This window comes from Mangifera indica, chromosome 14, assembly GCF_011075055.1.
Source record: "Mangifera indica cultivar Alphonso chromosome 14, CATAS_Mindica_2.1, whole genome shotgun sequence".
NCBI classification, from domain to species: Eukaryota; Viridiplantae; Streptophyta; class Magnoliopsida; order Sapindales; family Anacardiaceae; genus Mangifera; species Mangifera indica.
Window position 1 is genome coordinate 9,571,134 of NC_058150.1, and position 2,951 is coordinate 9,574,084.

Here is a 2,951-nt window from a genome sequence, read left to right on the forward strand (position 1 = left end):
CATTCTTAATTGTCAGTTTTTCTTATGCATCTTTCGCAACTTCACAGTTAGCAATTACTTTCATTTGGTCTATTGAAACAACATTAAAGATCGCATGAACAAGTTTAGAGTTCTAATTTGACATTTCTAGTTCAACATTAATCCAAAGTTCCACCGCTTTTAAAATAGTTATTCCATATTCTTCCATCTTAGGAACAGATCATCCATTAACTACATAAATCCATACTTTCTTGCTATTTTATTTCAAGAACACCTTCAGTTTTACCTTCCAGTATTGATAATTAGTCTCATCCAAAGATGATCCAGTGGTAGACCCACCTTCAAGGAACATATCCATTTTAAGGGATAAAAAGAGGAATGAAACAATAATAAATATGTAATCAACCACTGAGTAGATCTTTTGAATAAAAAAAAAAATTCAAAACTTGCTCTAATAGCAAGAGAAAGTGATACAGATTGGCCACAATATGTTGACAAAATTTATGTCATTATGGTTGTAGTAAACGTGATTATGTATTCAATAACTCATGTAACGGAAAAAACAGATGAAGATTCAACATAAAGGGGACATCTGATTATTACATGGTTAATCTATAAATATATTCTACATCAGTGGGACTAAGTCCAAAAAATCTCAAAATTTCTTGCAACAACATTAATAAGTATAACCAACTTTTTAACATCAAACAAATTACTAAGTTATTGTTGATTTTGTTACAATTCTATCTTTATTTATTATTTTTTAAAGCAAAAATACTCTTATTTTCAATTAATATAATAAATAACTTGAACAATATAACTCTTAAGGTGTAGTTGGAATGACAAAAGAAAAGATTTTATATATAAAAGAGTATAAACATATCAAGATCAAATTCTTGATTTTCATGGTTTAATCGTTATGTAGTCAATTACTAGTCTTAAGGTTTATCCCCAAAGGGTTGATTCGGCTTGGGTGGGGATTCTTGTAATCAAAAAATAAATATGAACAATATTTTAAAATAATTAAACCCAAGACCAAACACAATATAACAGTAACCACAAAGTGCATGCAATGTGTGCACAAAATAACACAAGTTTATCAATGTTTACCGTTTGGCAATCAAGAATTTATAGGAACCAATGAACTCAACATGTTATCCGCAACAAATTTTAACCATGTTAAAACTTTGAGCATCAAGAGCCACTCTCTTGCTTTTTTCAATAAACCTACACCTTCCCTTTGAATTTCTACAGGATTTGGGCATTTAAGTAAGCTGATATGTGCCTCCAAATCGTGGACACACGAAGGGTTTTGCATATTGAAGAAGTCAAGAACGACTTCGACTCCCACGTGTGCATAGCTCCATGGAAATTCATATGTCGTCCCTCCCAAAACCCTAAAATTTTCATTAAAAAAAAACCCCGGAAGTTTTGTTATCGGGTCATTACTATTCACAATTCTTAACACTTTTACTCCCAGCTGCTGGCATCTTTGTTTGAATCCCGCATTTCCCACTCTGGGTCCGGCATATGAAAAAACCGTCACTGGAATCTCTGAATGATTATCGATAATTGAGTTTAAACCCGATTCTGCGACATCATACGCGAGAAGAAGGGCTAATGAACTCCCCATACTGTGACCTGCTAACGTTATGCTCATTTCTTCGCCTTTGTACTTGTTTAAAAGCCGCCATATTTCAGAGAAAAGCTGCTCACGACAACTTCGTAAACCGAACTTATTGTTTTCATTTGTAGTGTACAAACTCATAAATCCGGATTCGACCTTCACTTCTGGTCTCGGATTGTGAGGGTCGAGCCTCGCCGGCGTCAATGAGCTCATTAAATTGGCTGCCCATTCAAGGTGCGTCACTGCGCCTCGAAATGCAATGACAATATCTCTTCTACCAAGCCTTCTAACAGATTCGTCGGAGGAAACGGCGACATATCCGATCCAACGCCCGCAGGAAGTGCTATTGTGGATGGGGATGGTGACATCAGCAGTTGCATAGATGTACTTTGTGATTTCATAGCCTGAATTTTCCATGCCAATTTCTCTAAACATGCTCTTCTTTCCATACTTGCAGCTCAAGTATCGTTCCGACTTTGCATCGAGGTCAAAAGCCTTGTAACATGCAGCAACAAACTCACCATAGCGAATAATTTCTTGACGAAGAAGAAAGTGCAAGGGCTCAACGAGATTTTCCCAGTTGTTAAACCCTTGAATCTCCCTCCAAAAATGAGCCAAAATTGAGCTGGTTTTCGCCGATTTAATCGCCTTATTCACAGCTGGTGCTGCAAAAATGGAAGCTGATCTCCGAGATTGTGATTGAGATTTTAACTTACTCGTTTTAGGTATACTAACTTGTCCAAAAGAGATTGACGGCTTGGGACAAAGCTCAACTGAAGATAAAGCCATAACTTGAGTGTTCATAACTGGGTTGGACATCAAGTATTGGAAGGTATTTGGGGAGAAAGAACAAAAACTAGAAAGAGAGATAGAGAGGTCAGTCTGAACTGTGATGGAGAGAAACTGAGACAAAGAAGAGCTTCATATAATGAATGAAGAGGAAGAATTTCAGCTTCTCCATGCATGTTTAACGAGTATTTGACAAAGAAATTGAAATTAAAAAAAATAAAAATTTAAGACTCAAGGAATAAACAAAGTGGTCGGTGGTTTAAGTTGTACAAGTAAACAGTTGACGTTATTTGTTAAACGCTAAACATGCAGGTTTGGCGAGTGTAATTGACTGAGAAATTAAAGTTTCAAGTTTGATAAATGAATTAAATTAATAAATTTCAAGTTAATTGAAATTGTTCTATACAGAGAAAGGTCGTCGGTTGGGCCTTAAGGTCACCCTAATCAATGGAGGTTTTAATTCTACGGCAGAAATTTTCATTATATAACGTTTACCTTCCTGCCGTTAATCTCGTGTTTATATCAGAATACTCAAATAAATAAATTAAGGATTAAT

At 35.4% G+C, this 2,951-nt stretch overlaps 1 protein-coding gene across 1 annotated transcript; it reads right to left on the bottom strand.

Annotated features, from left to right (window-relative positions):
- Positions 1-1,099: 1,099 nt before the first annotated feature.
- On the bottom strand, positions 1,100-2,395 carry LOC123196621 (galactolipase DONGLE, chloroplastic-like). The gene has a single exon (XM_044610671.1). It carries the CDS (start codon positions 2,393-2,395, stop codon positions 1,100-1,102), a length of 1,296 nt encoding a protein of 431 aa, XP_044466606.1.
- Between the last annotated feature and the right edge of the window lie 556 nt (positions 2,396-2,951).